Source organism: Phaenicophaeus curvirostris, chromosome 1 (assembly GCF_032191515.1).
Source record: "Phaenicophaeus curvirostris isolate KB17595 chromosome 1, BPBGC_Pcur_1.0, whole genome shotgun sequence".
Classification (NCBI taxonomy): Eukaryota; Metazoa; Chordata; class Aves; order Cuculiformes; family Cuculidae; genus Phaenicophaeus; species Phaenicophaeus curvirostris.
This window is the reverse complement of record NC_091392.1, coordinates 163,729,429-163,749,760: the sequence shown is the minus strand read 5'-3', so window position 1 is coordinate 163,749,760 and position 20,332 is coordinate 163,729,429. Positions and strand designations below refer to the sequence as shown.

The window sequence follows — 20,332 nt, the reverse complement described above, 5'->3', positions numbered from 1 at the left end:
ACCTTCCTCAAAAGTCAGAGTAAAATTCTTCATGTAAAGGAGATAAAAAAAATCTAAGTTTATCAGGTCCTTATTTTGGTGTTCTGTATGCTTGCTTTTATTTCAGGTTTTTCACAAAATAGTATGCAAAAAAAACCCTCTTTTTTACCTGTTACTTATTTTCTATTCTCCTGGAAGAAAGTGTTATCTTTTTCTTAAAGACATTTTCCTATCAAAGTTCAAGAAAGTCCTCCTGCGTAATAGGTGCAGATATAAATGAGGTAATTATTACCTGCCTTTGCAAGTAGTTGCTTTAAATATTGGGACTTAATGGAATTATGGTAACTTATTCTACAAGGACAGTAAATTCATCACACTCCACATCATGAACATATATAGGGTCAGGAGACCAAGAAGCCTTCTCGCATTAGAAGTGTGATTGTGATGCTGTTTCTAAACAAAGGGCAACAAAGGCCCTCAGAGTTATCTAAAGGTTTCAGGTGGACCTGTTACTCATGTAGTGCTTATGTGTTTTGTCCTGGTCAACAGACTGGTTTCTGTTCTGCTGGAAATAAAGCGTGATTGCCTACAGGAAAGATGGAGAGGGTCTCTTTATCAAGGACTACAGGATAGGACAAGGGATAACAGGTTTAAGCTGAAAGATAGTAGACTTGGGTTAGATATTAGGAAGAATTTTTTTCCTGTGAGGGTTTTGAGGCACTGCAACAGGTTGCCCAGAAAAGTTGTGGATGTCCCCATTCCTGGAGGTGTTCAAGGCCAGGTTGGATGTAGCTTTGAGCAACCTGATCTAGTGGAAGGTGTCCCTGCCCATGGCAGGAGTGTTGAAACTGGATGATCTTTAACATTCTTTCCAACCCAAACCATTCTATGATTCTAAGGTCATGGAAGAGACACATTTTGAATCAGACTCTGTGTCTTGAAGAAGGGACCTTGTGCACTTCTTACCTATTTCTGCCAGAGTCCCCTGGACCTGTTACTCTCACAGGTGTTGTTGAACACTCTTCCTCCCAAGAGGAGAGATCAGTGTCCTGAATCCAAGAAGGAAGCCAACAGCATTATATCTTGATTTTGAGCTTTTGAAGAAAGAGAGAGACTGGATTACCCCTTGAAGATATCCTAACCAGTTGGGCTTGTGAGAGCAAGTGCTGGATTTCATGCTATGAGTATGCTGCCAGATACAGGTACAGACAAGTCCAAAAAAGCAGTTGGAAAAGCTGCTAAACCAGAGATCTAGCGTTTTACTGCTTTGTAATTATGAAAGACATTCGGCATCCTTTAAGCAGAGCTTTGTTGCTGGTTATAGTTAGGAGTAATGCAGAGAAAACAGATTTAAGGCAAGTGCTTACTAAACTTTACACATAATTTTTAGACTTTGCTTGTACATAGAGAAAGGAAACCTCGGGGGCACAATTCATCTAACCTACATGAGATTTCTAATGTTGATGATCTGAAATGAATTAAGACCTAGAATTACCTGTATCTTCTGGCTGAAGAGCTAAATGACTACTTCAGATTTCGGCATTATAAATATCAACATTTGGTTGGGACTAATAGTGTCTGTTGTGTCATCCTTGCACTCCTGAAAGATAGGAAATAATATTCCTAAACTAACTTAGTAATGCTGATGATTTCTTAGACTTCAGAAGAGAAGAGAGTGCTGCATGTAACATTTGGAATTTTTCATAGTTATCTAAAGTCCTACTGGTCATAATAAATTTTGCTGTGTTCTTTCTGCAATCTAATATGCAAATCAGAATTCAGAAAATTAATATGAAGAGAGATATAGGAACAGGTTCCCACTACTTGCAAGTAATGGAAGTTGCAGGTTCAGACACCTTGTTTAGGTGCTGTGTCAGGCCAGAGGCTACCAAGTTGAAAGGGAAAAAAACAGAGGATATGTTCGTATGCTGTTAAATGAGAGAACCGACAAGCCAGTTCCAGCACTGGAGCCATGATTCTCCTCCTGCTTAACTGTTGACTCACTCCTTGGCTATTTGTTTCCAGCAGGCTCCAGACAGAAACAGCCTGAAGCACTGAGACTTGGCTGAAAATTCACTCTAATTTAGCAGTGTAGGCACAGCCAGAGAGTCTAAGTATGAAATAAAATGGTACCAGCAGTGAATGGTACTGCATATGTAAATCCACCTGCCCCATGTAGGTACAGCATCTTATTAGGTCCTTTATAAAACAACTGTGTTGGTCTTCTGAGCAACCAGCAGGAAAAACAGGGCAGTGAACTGCATATGTAGATGTAATGCTTAAGTAACAAAAGGAGCTGGATCAAGATCAGCTTTTTCGTTTATATCATCCTTGCTGCTGTGGAACCTGATAATGCATCTGTGCTGCGATCAGTGGCGATTTGAACTGAAGGCCTTTTTGGAATCACGACTGTGGATGATAAAAGGAACCCCTTAGATGATCATAATCAAGATATTGTTTGTTTGCAAACATGAATTGAGTATTCAGCTTGTGTTTTCTCCTTTCATCTTTCTACAGAGGTTGCTCACTTCTCATGTCCCTCTTTTTCCCATTTTGCTGCACTAATGAGTTTTTAATGCAAAGGGAAGTGATTATAAGCAGTGAAGCAAAGACAGCTTTATAGAAGGAGACTGAGAAATTGAAAGCATAGATCAGAGCTATCCACCAACCTAAGATAAAAGAGAAGTTCATAGAATAAGAGACATATAGATAGCATTGATTTAATTATCATTAGACAAAAAGGCAAAAAAAATAGAATAGCTATAAAGATGTTCATACTTAGTAAGTTGCCTATATTAATACGAGTTTATGCGGAAGGCATTAAAGTGATAACATAGAGCAGGAAGATATCCTAAAGTAAAATTTCTGTTCATATCTGGTTTTAGTGTCATGTAATGTGATTACTAGATTATAAACATATAAAAATACAAATCTTATGTATGTACTAAATATTTTATTCATTGATGCTGTCTTCTCATTTCATTGTTAAGTATTGGTTATTTGTTTGGACTTCTCTCCATATTTTCTTTTGAACACAGATTCTGGGGGTTGTATTTCTGTTACCAATTTAATGGTTTATCAGATCTTGAATTGCAGACAAATTAAATAGTTGGTGGCTTTTATAGGAGGCTTTTGTTTGGTAGACACATGTACCTGATTATAATATTCACAAGAGAAGTACTTAATTACATTTAAAAGGTGCTTGACTAGATAAAGAACTATTTACATACAACATTTTCTGATTGCAGTTGGAAGGTTAATATAAAAAACTAGCAACTGGGAATGGAGAGGCATAATAAATGTTCTTGTTCTGACAAACAACAAATTTGTTCCTCCAAGATTAGGTCAATCCTAAAGCTGCCCTTCAGTTTTGCTCTTATAAAATATTTTTTTCATTAAGTATAAATTAAGGAAAACACTAAAGCAATACTCTTTTCCAGGAAATATCATGTCATCACGGCATGATTCATGGGCAAAATCTCTTATTTTTGATTAGCCATTATTTTCTGGCCAAATCAAAAAATAGCTGGCTAGCTGTAGCTAAGAGATACTTTGAAATTCTTCTGAGATTTTAATAAAAGTATTTTCATTAAGAAGTATTTTCATTAGTTTGGAGTTTACTTACAATATAGTCAGCTTTTGTTGCTTTCTCAGACGTGGTATTCTACCCATATAAGGAAATGAGGAAGATTAAGAAAGGGATGTTAAGTGAATGGCCTAGATGGATAGAAAAAAATCCATGTCAGACTGGAAAAACGTTTCAGAATGCTGCTTAAATCATTGTAATGTCTTCAGCTGATAGATTTCTCATCCATTGCCATCCATTTTTGTGCTCTACATTTTGTGGCTTAATTTATTTTGACACTGAAACTCAGCGTAAGAATTGCATTAACATTCTGTGTCTTTTTGCTATTCAGCTGTCTATTGCAAAGGTCCTCTGTCATGTTCTTGCCCTAGGTTAATATAGTAAACAAGATGTATTTCAGTCTATGTATCAGTGAGTGATTTTTATATAAATGCTATGAATTTCCTGTCTGCTTTTGTATTACAAAGTAAATTTGAGCTCATAAAGCAATGAATAAATAAACTTCCTTCTGTTTGTTAGAATAACTTTTAGAAACAAGTCTTCTATTTTTGACATCAAAGTAGTACCTTGGAAACTAAAGATTTGCAAAAAGTCCACCATAACAAATATCAGTCACGTTATGTGACTTAGTCATCCATTATTTCAGTGTGTTATATACTGACCTTTTACAGTTTCATAGTTTACAGGCTTGATTATATGTCATTCAAGACAAAGGGGAGCCAAGTCAGCTATATTTTAGATAACATCACCTGTATGCTGAAAAATTCATTTCTGTAAACTGACCATACTGGAAGATTTGTACAGCATCGATATCAGAGTACCTTCCAAGTGTATTTAAGTAATTCTCTGGTTTTATTTTCTTTAGGTCAATGGAACAGAAATTGAATATGAATTTGAAGAAATTACTTTGGAGAGGGTAAGTGTAATTTATTCTTCTCTTACGGGAAAAAATAATAATGCAATCACTTATGAAATTAAAAGTGGTAAAGAATAAAAATATTTATCTTTTGAATAAAGATGTCCACTCTTTATTCTAAACTATGAAAATGTGAATGATACAACAGGGTAAGTTTTCATGTTTTTAAGAAGTTTCAGGTTTAGCTACTTGTAGATCAGTATCCAGAATGCTTTTCTTCCCAATAAATATCAGTGCTCAACTTGGTGTTTAAATATTGGGAAGAGCCCATGTGACTTGGTAACTCCTTTTTAGCTTGTGAACTGGAATTGTGGAATCTTTTTGAAGATTCCCATGCATGTGGACATAATAGAGGGCTTGGAGTCTTGCTCTATAAAACAAAAATTTCAAAAGTGTTTTTAATATTTAAGTGATTATATAAAAGCTTTAGACCATACCTATGTGTAAAGGGCATGTTTATGCAAGTCTGATTTACAGGAGCTGTAATCAAGTCTGCCAGTTAAGGCTTTGTTGGATGTATGCTTTATAAAGTAGCACAAACACCAGACAGGCATTTAAAGTTTGTGCTGCATTTTGTCTTCCTGGATTTGGTGTTTTTTCCATGGCTTTAGCTTATGTAACTGTGTTCTCAAGACTGTAGACTGTCTTTGCCACAAGATCAAGACCACATGTGAGAAAGTTTAAGCATTGTCATGTATCATAGTGCTTACAAAGATTTCCAATGAATACAAGACTGTCGTTGCTGAATTCCTTCAATATTCTGCCAACATCCTGGTAATATTAAATTTTATCATCTTGAAGCAAACCCAGTTAAGCTTCTTTCTATGTAAAATGTTTCTATGTTTGAATACAAGGCTTGGTTTATCAAGATATGATTGATGCCATATGAAAAGATGCCTGTAAGGTGGCAAAGTGCCATTTAATTAGATACTTTGAGTGTAAAATTTATTGCACTTCTTCTGCATATTATATTTTTAATTGTCTAGGATAATGAATTTCATAAGCACTCAGCTTAAAGGGTTACAAGTTTAATTTCTCATTGATTTGCTCTGTCAGGCAAATTATGACAGAGCAATCTATCTTTTTACTATTGCCGTCCACATAACAGATAATATATAAGGTTAAATGCACTTTTTATCTACTGTCTCTCAATTTATTTGCGCATCACTAGTTATTCAGTGGACTAGAGTTTCCAAAGGTCACTGCACAGAACACATGCCTCCTGGGTGATATTTTGAAACCCACTTTATTTTTAATAGATGTGTAAATTATCACTGTAGACAGTGCAGAACGAATGTGATTTACACCTCCTGTACCTGTCTGATGCAGATAATTAGTTATTCAGGATACAATACCACCTAATAGCAGATAAAGGCTGATCAACAATAGCAAAAGAAGCTACAGATTCAAATGGAGGATTTTGTGTGTGTTTTCTGGATGCTGCTGAATCTACGGCTTCTGATTATTACTGCTTGAAATGTTCTGTCACATGTATCAGTGTTTGTCTTAAAGGCAGGGTACTGTGTCTGCTGTTTTTTGTGTGAGATATGAAACACAAGTGATTGGTCTCTTCCAACCTGGTTATTCTGTGATTCTGTGATTCTGTGATTCTGTGATTGCCTTTAAATAGCTGTCATTTATGCTAGACTAACAGCATTTTGAGAAGACAGACATTCTCCATGTTGATTACCCATTTTCTTTCACAAAAGCGCTTTGAGAAATTAGATGGAAAATCATCTCTCTGTATTTAATGGAAAAATGTAAAAGGTATTAAGGTTGCAACTGTTGAGAGATAAAAATGCAGTTTGCCCACATCGAACATTCGGCATCCCCAAAACAAGCAGATAGTTTCATCCTGACATTTATCCACATTTTGAAATAGTCAACATAATTTAAAAGATTTTATGATATAAATGATAGATAGATTAAAGGTGTATTAGGGGTTTTTGTACTCTTTCCTGTTTTTTTAATAGAAAGCAAGGGAAGATAGTAAAGGATTGAATACTTCAGTACATCTCCCAGTCTCTATAGACATGAAAAGAACACCATTAATTTAATTGTAAGAGGTCACCTTCATCCATAGGTGACATGAATTTGTGGGATGTATTTCTGAAGAGTAGCTGGCTTAGACATAATCCTTGCTAAAGGATGAAGAGCTGGCTCTATCCCTGGCAGTGACGTAAGACCACTGTGGTTATGTTGGCAGAATGTGTCCAATGTGGAGCTGGGGAGCAGATTAGCAGGGTCAGCCACGAGGAAACCCTGGGAAGAGACTGGGCGGATAGACTGTGCAGAGCTTGCTGGGAGTCACTGACCTGCCTCAGATTTGGCTGGTGTTCCAAGAAATGACTGCAAGGACACAGTGGGCTTGTGTAGAAAGCTTTTCTATTCTTGCTCTTTGACAAAATGTTATTCAGTTGTTTCTATTTAAAATGTTGGGTCCTAGCTTACAGTCTAACAAGACAAAGTTTGGAGCTTGAAAGCCTTCAATGAGAGCTCACAAAGATGATAAATTTGAGGCAGATCCATCTTAAAGTTGTGATAAGTGCTGTTCCAGGAGGTAAGGCAGTTGTCTGCTAAGTCTCTGCTACCCTTTTTCTTACTGGCATGCTCTTATACTTCTACTCTTCTCCAGTTGTGCCAGCCACTTACCAGGTAGCATCACCAACCCCTGAGCCCAAGGGCATCACTGTTAAATAAGTGATCCTCATTTGGACCTTTCATTAAAAGAATTTGAATAATGCAATTACACAGTTAAGAGAAATTAAATATCTTCTCTTTAAAAAAAAAAAAAAGACATTTTTAATTCCTTCAGCTACTTCAGAGAATGTATGTGTTATTCTGCTACCTTATGGGCATAAATTGCAGATCTAAGTGTAGACCAAGACTTGGTGATTTGTAATAAACCACAACACACAAATACATACTTAGACAAACTTCCTTAAAATAAGCCATTGGCTTGCTCTAACTTGAATATTGAAGACACCATAGAAAGTAAACTCTACCTGAAATGACTCATATTAGTGCAATGATGTCAGTCTTCCATTACAGCAGGACTTGAAAAATTTATGCTGCACTGTCAAGTGCTGATCTACACTTGTAGATCAGTGGTCAGTGTGAGAGATAACTGAATAGACTCTGTGACAAAGCCTAGTCTAGCTCCTCCAAGCTGTAGGAAAGTTTTAATTAATTGTCTCCTTAGTACAGCATTGTGCTTGGAAACACTGAAGACAGGGTTTTAACAGACTTTGATTGAATATCAGCCAATATCAATAGTTACCTTGAAAAGGAGGAAAGACAGACAGTAGATCACTTAATGATTCATGTTGGATTTCCTGTTGAGTTCAACATCTGACTTCAGATCTGAGTACTTTTTTTGCTCTTCTAACCTTACCTGTTCTGTAAATGTTAGAGAAAAAGAGGGCAGTTACGATTAGTAAAGCTGTTTTCACAGTATCTTTTGATATTTCAGCACATATTTTCATTCTGTAACTGTATAAAAGTAAAATTATATTACTTTTAGGGGAACAAAGTGTTTAGAAAAATTAAATTCTACCAACACTGGAACTGAAGATACCTAGTTCCCACTACATTTGCATCATGAGACTGACTGACTTTGGTGTCTGAACAGGTCAGGCTCTGGCTGAGAATTTTCCCAAGGTTGAGACAAGCATGCTGTGTCTCTATTTCTTTTATACTCCTGTGGGTTCTCTGGCCTACGATAACAATTCAGGTTACACTGCAGAATGTCCCTGTTTTCAATGAACCAAATCATTCTACAAAGTTATTAGGGACTGACTGTTTTGCTTCCTCCTAACTTTCAGATTTTTTTGCAATTGGCTATTGGATTTACTACTGCTGAGGAAGAGAAAGATATGGATGCTCACATAGCATAATTATTTCCTTAGAAAATCAGGTTAAAGATATTCCAAAAGAGTAAATTTTTATTAATGATTTATCATCTGGAAGTGCACTGTGATAGTTCTGATAAATATTATTCTGTATCCATCATATGCTCTGTGCAGCGGAAAGACTGAAAACATATTCTCTCTCTTCTTTCCTTTGACTTGATATTTCAGTGACATCAGGTATAATGAGGTGTTTTCATTTTTGTTGTTCAAGATTACTGTTCTCTTAAAGTTTGGATTTCCACTGAATTCAGGAGTCTATTCAAATTTGAACTAGAAAGGCTAAAACTGTAATCATAAGTAAACTTAAAGGATAAAATTTTAAAACCCTGAGGAAATGGTGGAAAAAGCAATGCTCATATATTTTGGCAGAGTAAGGAATTTATTTCAGTCCTGGGATTTTATTTGCTTAGGTACCTTTTAAACCTAAGAGGTAATTGCAACTATAGTCTTAATTGCTATTATACTCTTAATTTTGCTTTTTTTCAACACTAATTTCCTTTTTGGAATGCAGAAGTTTGCAAGAATATAGAAAGGAATTCCACTGAACACTGAAGGGAACTGGATTGCATTCAAGGACACAAGGATTTTAATTTGATTCAATATCTTTCTTCCCTCCTTCCTTCCTTCCTTCCTTCCTTTCTTTCTTTCTTTAATTATTTATTTATGTCCTTCTTTCTTTCTTTCCTTCTTTCTTTCTTTCCTTCTTTCCTTCTTCCTTTCTTCCTTTCTTTCTTCCTTTCTTCCTTTCTTCCTTTCTTCCTTCCTTTCTTCCTTTCTTCCTTCCTTTTTCTTTCTTTCTTTCTTTTTCTTTCTTTCTTTCTTCCTTTCTTTCTTTCTTCCTTTCTTCCTTCCTTTCTTTCTTTCTTTCTTCCTTTCTTTCTTCCTTTCTTCCTTCCTTCCTTCCTTCCTTCCTTCCTTCCTTCCTTCCTTCCTTCCTTCCTTCCTTCCTTCTTGTCTGTCTGTCTTGTTTTGACAGAAATCATAGGATTGTAGAATCACTACAATTGTAGATCTTTAACTAGATCAGCTTGCTCACAGCCCTATCCAACCTCACCTTGAATGCTTCCAGGGATGGGGCATCTAGAGACTCTCTGGACAACTTGGGCCAGCATCTCACCATCCTCACTGTAGAAAGTTTCTTCCATATATCTAGTCTGAATCTACCCTCTTTTAAAAGTTTAGAGCCATTAGCCCTCGTCCTGTCACTACAGCCTCTGATAAAATGTTTGTCCTTATCTTTCTTATAAGCCCATTTTAAGTACTGAAAAGCCACCATAAGGTCTCCCCAGAGCCTTCTCTTCTTCAAGCTGAACAACACCAACTCTCTCAGCCTTTCCTCATAGGAGAGGTGTTCCACTCTTTGATTATTTTTGTGGCTTCTTCTGGACCTGCTCCAACAAGTCTGTGTCTTTCCTGTGCTGTCTTTCCAGAGCTGGATGCAGTACTCAGATGGGGTCTCACGAGAGTGTAGTAGAAGGGCAGAATCTCCTCTCTCAACCTCCTGGTCACAATTCTTTGGATGCAGCCCAGGACATCATTGGCTTTCTGGGCTGTGAGTGTATATTGCCAGTCAACGTCCAGCTTTTCATCCACCAAGATCGTTGTTTCCTTGTATATTTGAGAACGAAGATTTTCTCTATTAGTCAGTAGTCTGTCTACTTTCTGGGTTTTTTTAAGGTGTTAGGCACCAGTTGTTCATGCATCAGTGCACTTTGATGTCTCAGGAATGAGACTGTAGGATGATGTAATGCCAGGAAAGTCCTCCTTTATGCGGGTCAGAAATATCAGAGTGGAAGGGAGTGATCCAGAAATGGCCACTAGGAAAAAGATGTTTTCAAAATTTAAAGGTTTGTGCTGTAGAAGCCTACCTTTTGAGAGCCCAGAGTGCGCAAATCAATATCCAACCCTCAGTGGTCCCAGTGAAGTAGTCTGACATCTTCCATCAAGAGAAAGTAGATCTTTTAAAATGGGTGTCCCTCAGGTACATTCTGAGCTCCTCCAAATGCAGTGTTGCTCTCAGTGTTTACTTCTGCAGAACTGTAGATGTTTTTTTCACTGTTGAGATCTTTCTAACTGGGTACCCTTATTACATTTCTTCTTTGCTAGGCTATGCCTGCTTCCTAACTGAAAGCAAGTGCTAGCTATTTTTGAAGCTTCAGACTGAAATAAATCGTAATTAAAAGGCAGAATCCTTCTTACTGAATAGTTCGTATCAGGTTTATAGTGGAATAGTGGCCTATAGGAATTTATTGCAATAAAACTCACACAAGGGATTTTTTTCTTGGAAGGGGCCTGCACAGCTTGCCTACAAGAAGATCCAGAATTATCCGTGTATGGAGCTGAGTTATCAGCAAATAGAAAATGTGAATCCCATCTTTTGTATTGTTGAATAAACAATTTGAAAAACTGATCTCTTGGATATCCCTATGGAGTCTTTGCAGTGTATTTCTCTGTGTAGCACAAAGTTTTGTAAAATGAAAAAATTAATACAGAAAGAGCCTGGTAAATAGGCCTCTAGTGCATGTAATCACTGTGTAAGAAATTCTTTTATGTTTTCTAATTCTAATCACATCTTAGTTTAGAGTTAACACTGATAGGTGGTGTTGTCAGTGGCTGTCATTAACCTTTAGAGAGGTTTTTAAGCATTGGAAAGGGCAGACTCTCTGGCCTCTGGATGTCATGGCTTAAGCAAGGTTTGTGTTCTCCTTTTGTCTCTTGTGCCTTACCAGATTTTGCTTTGACCTTAGGTAGTGCAGGAGGAAGCTGATGAAAGGAGCTGAAGGTGCCTGGTGTGCAGTCCTGCTAATGTTGTACTGAAATACCAGGTCAACATTTTCCAAAACAACTGCAGAGTTTGGTTGCTTTAGTTTGATGACCTAAATTAAGATTCGTTGGAACAGTCTGATTTTTTTTGCAACATTACTCACCCAAAGCACGTGACTTTCTGCCACCTAACAGCAGCCCTAATTTGGCACCCAAAATATAACTAATCACTGGAAAACTTTGTTCTTTGTTCTTATTCTGTCAGAGAGTCATTATTCTGAAACTATTCCTGGTTGTAGAGCTGTGCATGTCTTGTGGGGGCCTGTTCCACCACTGCTTGCTAGAGGTACAAAATGTGCCAGTCTGGAGTATGCATGGAAAGGCAGAAAAAATGGGAGAGGGAGAGCTGTATCTTTAGAGGGACAGAAGTTCCTGCCTGGTATTATTTGCTGTCATTCTCCATGTTCAGTGTCCGGGACTGCAAACTCAATAAATCTGCATAACTTCCCTGCTGAAGACTATTGGCTGGAGAATTGAGGGAACAGCTGTCAATATTATATCCTTCTTAGAGATGTGAATAATATTTGTATTTATAGCTATTGCTGTTAACAATTGCATTGCTACAGGTTAGGAATGCAGTGAAGTAGAACTGGCAAGTTGCCCACAGTTTTCTCAAAAGCAGTGATAGGATTAAGAGGACTAATCTATTTTAAATCCTCTACAGACTAAAAGGGGGCCTGTAGGAAAGATGGGGACAGACATTTAGCAAGGTCTGTTGTGACAGGACAAGGAGTAGTGGTTTTAAACTGAGGGAGGGTTGATTTAGACTGGATATAAGGAAAAATTTTTTTTGCTATGAGGGTGGTGAAACACTAGCACAGGTTGCCTAAGGAGGTAATGGAGGCCTCATCCCTGGAAACACTCAAGATCAGGTTGGATGGAGCTCTGAGCAGCCTGATGTAGTTAAAGATGTCCCTGCTTCTGCATTGGAATGGATGACCTGTAAAGGTCCCTTCCAAGCCAAAACATTCTATGATTCATTCTATGATACTGTGATCTGAGTATCTTCAGAATATGCAATGCCAGAAGAATTTGAGTACTAAAATGTGCTAAAAACCACATAGCTTTTCATTGAGACTCTGTTCATAAGGAAGACTAGTCCTGTATTTTATCATTGTTACAGCCGTGCAGAGGGTGCATCCTTTCTCAGCTGTGGAGTGACAACACTGCTCATCCTGATAGTCACAACAGAAAAGCTGCAAAGCCACAAAAGGGGAGATAAAGGCGGGGAAAAGGCTCTAAGTGACTAGGGAATAAAATAGCTTCTAGTCTATAGATCTACTATGATTAGGATAAAAGTTGAAATAAGACTATACATTTAGCTCCCTCTGTGTGCCTATCAAAGAAATTTGTGTTCTCATGCTGTTATCTAAGAATCTTGTTTTTAAATCTGTGCCTAAAATATTGTGTGGATGCTAGGTCAGTTAAACCAGAAAAGTGTGTTTCCTTGGATTTATCACTTTGATGTGATTTGAACTTCTCTTAGGGCATTATCTCAGTGAAGTATGTCCTCTCCCTTGCATGGGTGTAGCTTTATATTTTAGGCAGAAAAAAACACATAGTTTGGATTTACAGTTGATGATACAAGTTTTCCAGGGCAAAGAATATGCTTATTACTATGTATTAGGATTTTATTCAGTTGTATATTTGTTTTTGAAGGTCTATGTATGCACTAGTTTTAGTAATACACATAGCAGTTCCTGGGTATTTCTTTAGATGAAGGTTTCACTATTTATTTTGTATGAGTCCTCAGGCCCAGGGAAGATTATGAGAGATTTCTTGTTGTGTGAGAAATTGTAAATAACTGAATATTCTGCTATGAAATCTCACTGTGGTAGTTTAGCATTTTCAAAATAATTTGAAGCTTTTCAGGATGCTCAAGCCGAAGAAGAAAATTAAAGAATGTTTGATATATTTTTTAAAATTTAATAAGAGTCACTTTACACTCTGAGCTATTTTGTTCCCAAAGGAGTAAAAGAAATTTCATTCTCCAATATATTGAAACACAATACTCTGCATCAAAAACCTACAGGGAATTGGTTCAGGGAGAGCATGTCAATAGAAAATACAGATACTAGAAAGAAAGCATTAGCACAATACTAGAAAACATTGTAAAAGTGGTAGAAATGAATTAAAAATCAACTGCATATCAAAATGAAGAAAAGGCAAAAAGTAAAGAAGCATTTATTTAAGAGTTCAAAACCTACTGATGTGAGTACAGGAAAAAGAATTATTCATGTTCATCTTTACTTGAAAGTTATCCCTTTAACTTTCCCAAGATCACTGAGACCTTGAGTTACCTAGCATGTGAAAAGTTACTTCATGCAAGTCATAGCTGCCTGGAGGCAGTGTTCTGCTGCTGTTTCTTTTAAATTATGATTGTATTGACATTTCATTTTTCAGGTAAAATCACTCATTTACTACCTTTCTCTCATTCCCTAACTCACTTACATTCACTAGATAATTTGCAGTAAGCAATTCTGCTTCCTTTTTTTGTATTGTTTATGGCTTACATGAAAATTGCTTTTAGTTTAGGTATAGCTCTTTAGGACATAGCCTTTCAGCTTATTTACTCTTATCATCGTTAGCTGATGAAGGTGAAGCTTTATCTCTATTCTCATTGCGAAGCTGCTGTGGTAGAGAGAGGAGAGCAGAAAGCATCTCAGGGTTGTCCTGTGCCAGCACAGGATGACAGAGGAATGCAGGAAGAATGGAACTGCCTCTGCACATGCAAATTAAAGACTTTTACATAGTTAAACTTGCAGAATATCACAGTTTCTGGAAGGAATACTTAAATGTGCAGTGATAATACTGGTCTAATGAAAAATAAATCTAAAAAAACCCCAAAACCCTTCCACAGTGAAACAGGGCAGCTTATTGGAGCTGTAGCCTAATCCTCTATGCAGATACAGGAAAACAGACCTTTTCCCTCAAGCTTAGCATTCCTGCCATTATTGGACAATAGTTTTGCTTGGAAATATTTTTTCAGGGAAAAATCTTTTATTGATTTGGGAGTTTAGCCCAGATTTAGAGATGCTTTAAGTGCTCAGATAGTGTCCCAGTTTTCAGGAAGTGCAAACAGATGGGTATTATGCTCCTTGGCTTTTCCAAACTAGCATAAGAAGCCTAGTGACAGAAGTCAAATTAAAACTGTCACATGAGAAAACATGAAGTGTCCTAACCTGTAGTACTTCAAATTAGTCAACACTGGTCACTAATGAGCAAGTCTGCAAGTGTGACTTACAAATAAACATACCAGTTCTGAATAAAAGCTACTGGAGCACTAACAGGAGACGTTTACACTAGAAAGTATTATATGTGTCTGGAATGTTGACCTTTCCAAGAAAGTAAGTACAGATCTTCTTGCAGAAAGACTAAGAAACCAACACAGAAAGAAACATGACAAATTAAAGAGCTACAAAGCAATGGTTTAACTTGGTTTTCACTTAGATTTTGAATTGTCATCAGCAGATCCCAAGCACAATCACATGCTGGGTGGAGGGTGGATTGAGACTTGCCCTGAAGAGAAAGACTTGGGGGTGTTGGTAGAGATCAACATGAGCTGACCATGTGTGCTTGCAGCCCAAAAAGCCAACTGTATCCTGGCCTGCATCAAAAGAAGCGTGGACAGCTGGTCAAGAGAGGTGATTCTGCCTTTCTGCTCTGCTCTCATAAGACTCACCTGGAGCTCTGCATTCAGTTCTGGAGTCCTTAGCAAAGGAAGGACAAGGATCTATTAGAGTAAGCCCAAAGGAGCACCACGAAGATGATCAGAGGGCTGAAGCACCTCCCATACGAGGACAGGCCGAAATAGTTTGGATTCTTCTGCCTAGAGAAGAGTAGGCTTCATGGAGACCTTATAGTGGCCTTCCAGTACTTAAAGGGGGCCTGCAGAAAAGCTGGGGAGGGGCTCTTTATCAATGAGTGCAGGGATAGGATGAGGGATGATAGTTTTAAGCTGAAAGAGGGAAGAATTAGATGAGATATTAGGAAGAAGTTTTTTCCTGTGAGTGAGGTGAGGCACTGGCGCACGTTCCCCAAAGAAGTCTTGGATGCCCCATCTCTGGAAGTGTTCAAGTCAAGATTATATGAGGCTTTTAGCAACCTGATACAGTGGAAGGTGTCTTTGCTCATGGCAGGAGGGGTGGAACTGGATGATCTTTATGGTCCCTTCCTACCTAAACTATTCCATGATACTATTATTTTAATAATGAGTAGATTTAAAATGATATGTACATTTTAATAAATAAGAATGATCAACCTTAATTTACTGGTAGGAAATTAATCATTCTGGAGGTGGTAGTAATCATCTTGCAGCGAAGATGACCATTGTCAATGAAGGACTTTTTAAAAGGCATCTTTGATGTACTGATTTGTCTCTTCAGAGAAAGCAATGTTGTGCATTGTAGAACACTGCCTTTCATTATTGTGATTAATTTAGAATCAATTGTAATACATATTCCAGGGCCAAACAGCTCTGAGGAACAATTATGCCATTTTGGTAAGGAATGGCATTAAAAAGATGGAGAAAAACAAAGAGGTAAAAAAGGAGCTGACTGACCCAGGCTGAATTCCACAACTTTGCTGTGCATCGTAACATGGTAATACGGTATCAAAATAAAAATTTCTAATGTGCTTTTTGGATGCAGTTACTTTCTGTTCTTATGCAGTTATATTTGAAGCAGCCAGCAGATCATTTGTCTTCAACTTATATCTATCACCCAGTTCCTCTCTGACTTTATGAACGGAAGAGAAGATCTCTCTCGTCAAAAAAGGCTCAAGAGCTGATCTGTCACGTCTTTGCAAAGTAGTTTTGTAGGAAAAGTGGATCATGTTGTGGCATTAGAAGTTCTTTGGAATTATATGATATAGACCATTTCTTCTAAAATTTTGTTCTTATACTTACAACTGCAATTAAATTTCAGAAAGGTTAGGTAAGTTCAGGAATGGTGAAGCTGTAAGTAGGTGAAAAGCAATTGTATGTAGTTCATGCATGTTTTATACTGCAAGATACTGCTGTACCCTAGGAATTTGACCCAGCTGATGAGTCTCAAGCATGGCTTGAAAGTCACCTTTTTGCAGCTTAATGTGATATATGAATTCTGACTGAATTATATGAATAATTTATTTTTTTGAGTGGTTTTTAATTTTGCAGTGTTTAACTGGTTGCTTTTGAACCACGATGCACATTTTCTATGCTTCACCTGCAAAGAAGAAGAGAGGTCCTGTTAGCATATTTTCACCATGGAAGTTTAATACATAGATTGCCAGTAACAGGAATTAAACTATATAGGAAAAAATATCCACTAAAATAAATTATGAGCTTATAACTTTGATCTCTATGAACGTTAAATAATGCTTTAAAGTGCAAATATTTCTTTTACCTGTAATGATGATGGTAATGTACCTAGTGTTTTTTTCATATTTCAATATGGGGACACTTGAAGCACAGAAAGCAGGCCAGCTGTGAATGTAGCATGAAAATACACTACTGTAGCCTAGTAGGTTACTTCTTTGAAGTCCATTTTGAAGAAGAAAGGAGCAGGATCAGAAAGCACAAGGAAGAGTAACTACTCCATTGATATCAAGAATCTTAATAGCAGTATAAAATTTACAGAAGTTTAGGAAAAATGGGAAAGAAGATATTCTTAAAATATTCCTTGAGTTTTTAAATGTGCTAAAATATCTGTACTAACTACTGTTCCACCTGATGCTTGTTTAGGAATGAGAAATGTAACATTAATAAATAGATTGTACAAAACATTGGCAAAGGTAGTAATAAAATAAATAATTGACAAGTAGGTACTTTTATTATGTTTCCAAAGCAGAAATTGGGCTGCACTACTCGGTGAGGTACATGTTTTCTTCAATAAAAATATAACAATGAATACTGAAATCATAAGTGGATTTTTAAGCAAGGAGAAATGCTATACCCATGCAACTTAATTTACAATGAATACATTTAGAGATTTCATATTAAGCTTTCTTATGGGAAATGCAGATATCATTCAAATGGGGAGAGAATCCCTTTCTGAGCGGAGACTTAGAAAAGAATATAACATTTCTAGATGTATTCATTGTAATGTGGCTGAGGTAGAAATGAGTGAGTCAAGTGTGTGTGTGTGTGTGTGTAGACCTACAGCAAAAAGAATCTGTAACTACTTAGATCGATATATTTTAAGCCAAGAAACAAAAGCCATTAAATATCAGTGTCTATTCTGATTTTCCACCTTCAAAAATGCCATTACTCATCTCTCTCAGCAGCAGAGATATATATCAAAACATGATCTTCCTGAGACTTCAGTGCTAGTTAAAATGAGTGGAAGGCAATCAGATAAAACACATTGTAGATAGAACTTGGAGTCTAATGCAACTCTATGTGAATAAAGCCCCAAGCTGTCTTTAATTATGAGAATGGGTTAGGGTCTTGATTTTTCATTCTGGTTTCTAAAGGAGGTAGCTGAACAGTGTTCAATTCTGTCATACCGGGTTTTCAAAAGATCTCTGAGTACTGAAGAAATTTCAGTGTAATAATAGACAGCTAGCACTGTGGCAGTACTTAAAAAGGGTAAATGGGATTCTGTGAGTCATTACAATATTTGTGTGGAGCAGAGTAAAAAGAGTGCCAGGCTGTGCTGAGTAAAACAGTTAGGTGTTATAAACTGGCCAAAACTAAAGTCGTATGTCAAGAAAGAGAGTAAAGCCTGCATATTCTCAAGGACTCCTGCCTGGAAAGAAATGAATGTGCAAAAAGTCCTGGGCCTTCTTGGCTGGCCATCAGCTGGACGTAAATTTGCTGTCTGATGTAGTCTAGGGAAGCCATTAGATGTATAGTGGGGACTGAGGAGCAGAACAGGTTAGAGGATATGGGATACAATAGGATTTCAGATCTGGGATTAAACACAATTTGGGACCTGATTTTTAAAATTTTTGAAATATCATAGAAACTTAGAATCATAGAACCATAGAATGGTTTGGGTAGGAAGAGACTTCAAGAACCATCCTGTTCCAACCCCCCTGACATGTACAGGGGAATCTTCCACTGGATCAGTTTGCTAAAAGCCTCATCCAGTCTGGTCTAGAACACCTCCAGGAATGGGGCAGTCATGACTTCTTTGGGCAGCCTGTGCCAGTGCCTCACCACACTCTCAGGAAAAAAAACCTTCTTTCTAATATCTCATCTAAATTTCCCCTCTTTCAGCTTAAAACTCTTACCCCTCATCCTGTCCCTGCACTCCCTGATAAAGAGCCCCTCCACAGCTTTTCTGCAGGCCCTCTTTAAGTACTGAAAAGCTTCTATAAGGTCTCCCCAAAGCCTTCTCTTCTCTAGGCTGAAGAATTCTAACTGTCTCAGCCTGCCCTTGTATAGGAGGGGCTCCAGCCCTCCGCTATTCTTCATGGTCCTCCCCTGGGCTCACTCTAACAGATCCATGTCCTTCCTTTGCTGAGGACTCCAGAACTGAATGCAGAGCTCCAGGTGAGTCTTATGAGAGCAGAGTAGAAAGGCAGAATCACCTCTCTTGACCCGCTGTCCACACTTTTTTTGATGTTGAGCTTCTCATCCTGCTTAATTCTGCTTGAAAAAGATACTTATAACTAAAGCACCTACTGGTGGCCTTGAGAGATATTGTGGCTTTGGAAAATGCAACCTCTCGGTGGGGATCTTCATGAATTTAACTTTCTAAGGGCAGAAATAAAGGGGTGTCTTGGTCACAGAACACATATACTTACATGAGAGATAGTCTTTAAGAGAGTGTTCTTCATCTTACTTAGAAGGAGGTAACAGTAGCTGATGGTTTGGTGTTGAATTGAGAGAGGATGAGACTGGAGATAAATTTGCTAATAGGTTAGCCATGACAATGAGAAGGACTGGATGAAAGATTTAGGAAAGGCAAGAGGGTGCTAGGCAGCAAGAAAAACAGTAGCTGATATAATGTAACTACTAAGAAGAAGAGAATGTTCATGAATGCAAAAAGAGGTTGTCAAAAATGAACCAATCTAAATAAAGGGCAAATCTAGACATTTTTGGAAGGAAAAGAAAAGGGATACAGCAGGAAGTTGGGAGTTAAAATCAGTTTCAGCTGCATTACTGTATACACGTGACACATCTGTGTTGGCAGCATAGTTTTGAGAAATCAGTAAGGTAGATTGAATGCTCAGAAAACAATATAGCATCCTTTGCTTCCACTTTCCCTGTACTTTACGAGAAGTTGAATACATTAATTTAAGAATGCATTAAAGCTACGGTTTTGGTTTGCAAAGAAATGTTCACAGGGAGACAATAGGTGGGCTCAATTTCTAAAAGAAGGGGGAAAACTGAAGGGCCTATCCTGGCTTTTGTCTCCTTTTTGCAGTCATTGCTCTGCATAAGGAAGAAAGAAGAGACTAAGTGATATTTTTCTCCAGAGATTATTTAAGTAGGTCCTACAGCCTATATTAGGCAGGACTTCAAGGTAAATGATCCACTTGTGTCCTCTGTCTTAGATTAACTTTGAGGCATTGATTACCTACTTGGACATAATTAAAAAGGTGACATTTTTCCAAAACTGTATTTGTAAGTTAAATATTTTTATCTCCTTGCTCTTAGAAACGGGGTATTTCAGGTGCTGTAGCATAATAAATGTTGTTAAATCCTGTCATTTTAATGGTGACCAGAGTCAGTAGAGATCGGCTCTACAGATTCTTAATGTTTACCCGGTGATACAACATGGTGTCTTTACTGGAAAACAGTTTTTCCATAAATGGAGACCATTTTTGTGTTTTAATAAGATTTTTGAAACCTCCAGGAAAAATAGTCTTCAGCTTGTTCAGATTTGCTTATAATATAGTGGAAGAGGGATAGAAAAAAAGCCTCAGTAAGAGTAAAAAAAAAAAGTTATGTGCTCGTGCTTACCAAAAACTATTGTCAAGAAAAACTAATTAAAATAGCACACTTGAAATAAACAAATTTTTAAAATAGGAATAAATGTTAGTCAGAAGTAACCTACCTGAAGCAATATCAAGTGTTACAGGACATAATGTATGTGTGTATGAAATTGTGCAATTTTCATCCATGTTATAATATTCTGCTATGCTTTACAAGCATTTTGCATTTATTGTGTTTTCTCAGGTAAATCT

The 20,332-nt window shown here is 37.3% G+C and overlaps 1 protein-coding gene across 31 annotated transcripts in view; it reads left to right on the top strand.

Moving 5' to 3' along the window:
* Window positions 1-20,332, top strand: part of DLG2 (discs large MAGUK scaffold protein 2) — a 1,047,701-nt gene that overhangs the window by 649,603 nt on the left and 377,766 nt on the right. For all 31 annotated transcript variants that reach the window (XM_069879637.1, XM_069879628.1, XM_069879594.1 and 28 more), the window contains one exon: window positions 4,431-4,481. In XM_069879637.1, coding sequence (XP_069735738.1) covers window positions 4,431-4,481 — 51 coding nt within the window. The remainder of the gene's footprint in view (window positions 1-4,430; window positions 4,482-20,332) is intronic.